The 1466-nt window shown below is 24.4% G+C and overlaps 1 protein-coding gene across 1 annotated transcript; it reads right to left on the bottom strand.

The window, feature by feature from the left end:
- Positions 1–360: 360 nt before the first annotated feature.
- LOC126909923 (cell death abnormality protein 1-like) lies at positions 361–1466 on the bottom strand (the record flags this gene model as incomplete). Its single annotated transcript, XM_050692328.1, has 5 exons — positions 1389–1466; positions 1183–1323; positions 986–1120; positions 774–910; positions 361–547 (listed from the first exon to the last, which is right to left on the bottom strand). Coding segments are annotated over exons 1-5 (628 nt in total), but the record flags the coding sequence as incomplete, so codon positions are not given.

Genomic DNA, 1466 nt, shown 5'->3' with positions numbered 1-1466 from the left:
GTAACTTTAGATGTTAAAGGTTATGAGTAATTTTGATTAAGATCAAAATTTAGTCTCAAATAATTACTTTAAAAAAAAAAAATTGTTATAAAACTTATAACTATTGTTTTATTATGTATATAAATTGCATTTTAAATAGTATTAAAAGATATCAACTGTACTCTCTGCCCTATTTAGGGTAATTACTATGTTTATCATTTTTTCTAAATGAAATAAATGTAAGTACAAATATAAATATAGTACAATTTTGATGTTTATCATATAAAATACTTACTGNTTATCATTTTTTCTAAATGAAATAAATGTAAGTACAAATATAAATATAGTACAATTTTGATGTTTATCATATAAAATACTTACTGAAGCATTTTGTGAAATAGTTAGCAGTGTTTATATCATCTTTGTTTGAATTTCCGTCTTCTGCAATCAATATTACACCAACCGTATACATTGTTGCTGCTACTAAATTGCTTATTTTGTCTTTAAGAAGAAAAGTATTTATGGGTTTTATTGAAGAATACTGGAAATCTAATTCACTTGAAATTGGCTAATATAAAAAATTATAAAACTTATTACATTTAACCGTAGTTTATGATGTTAAACAAAAAAAAATGTGGCTTTTGATTAAAACAAAACTAAGAATATTAGACAAAACTTTAACTCAATTATTTTAAATCACAATTTTGACAGTATTTATCATTACTAATTGACAGTAATATGTAAAAGACTTGTATGAAAGACTTTTCAAATTTACCAAAAATTTAATTAATTACCTTGTAAACTATCTGATAAAAAGACGGAATTTTACTTTTGCTTCCAAAGATATTTTCATTCAATAAATTTAAAACTAAATTTATTGAATGAAAATCTGAAAAATCTAATTTAGGCGGTTCGATTAGAACTGGGTATTCTGTAATAATGTAAACGAAATTGTTATAAATAATAATCCACAAAACTTCATCAAGTAATTAAAATTGACAATTACTTTCAATACAATACGGCATAATAAAATTATTTTTACATCCTCCTTTACAAGTTCCTAAAATATTATCGCATTGAGTTTTACAATTGTTTGAACATATTTTTTTACATCTGCGGCCGTAAGTTCCTTCGGTACATTCTATAAGATTTTTCAATAATTTTAGTTTTTTATTATGAAAAATGGTTCCAACTATAATAAACCTTTATTGCATAAAGGTCCAGTGTATCCAGCTGCACAGGAACATCCATTACTATATGTGCAAAACAACATGTTCTGACAAAAAGTCTTCTTTTGTGAACACCAAGCAGTACAATCAGCGCCATATTTATTTTTGCCGCATTCTTCAAACACAATTTAATATAAAAATAATTTTTGAACTATTTTAAATGCCTACGGTCATAATTACCTTTAGGTGAATAGGTATTGGCAGCCATTGCTCGAGTGATTTCTATTTAAAATTTAACAAAAAAAAATATTACTTGAA

Source organism: Daktulosphaira vitifoliae, unplaced genomic scaffold (genome assembly GCF_025091365.1).
Source record: "Daktulosphaira vitifoliae isolate Bord-2020 unplaced genomic scaffold, ASM2509136v1 Scaffold_2188, whole genome shotgun sequence".
Classification (NCBI taxonomy): Eukaryota; Metazoa; Arthropoda; class Insecta; order Hemiptera; family Phylloxeridae; genus Daktulosphaira; species Daktulosphaira vitifoliae.
This window is presented reverse-complemented; position numbering and strand designations above follow the sequence as displayed.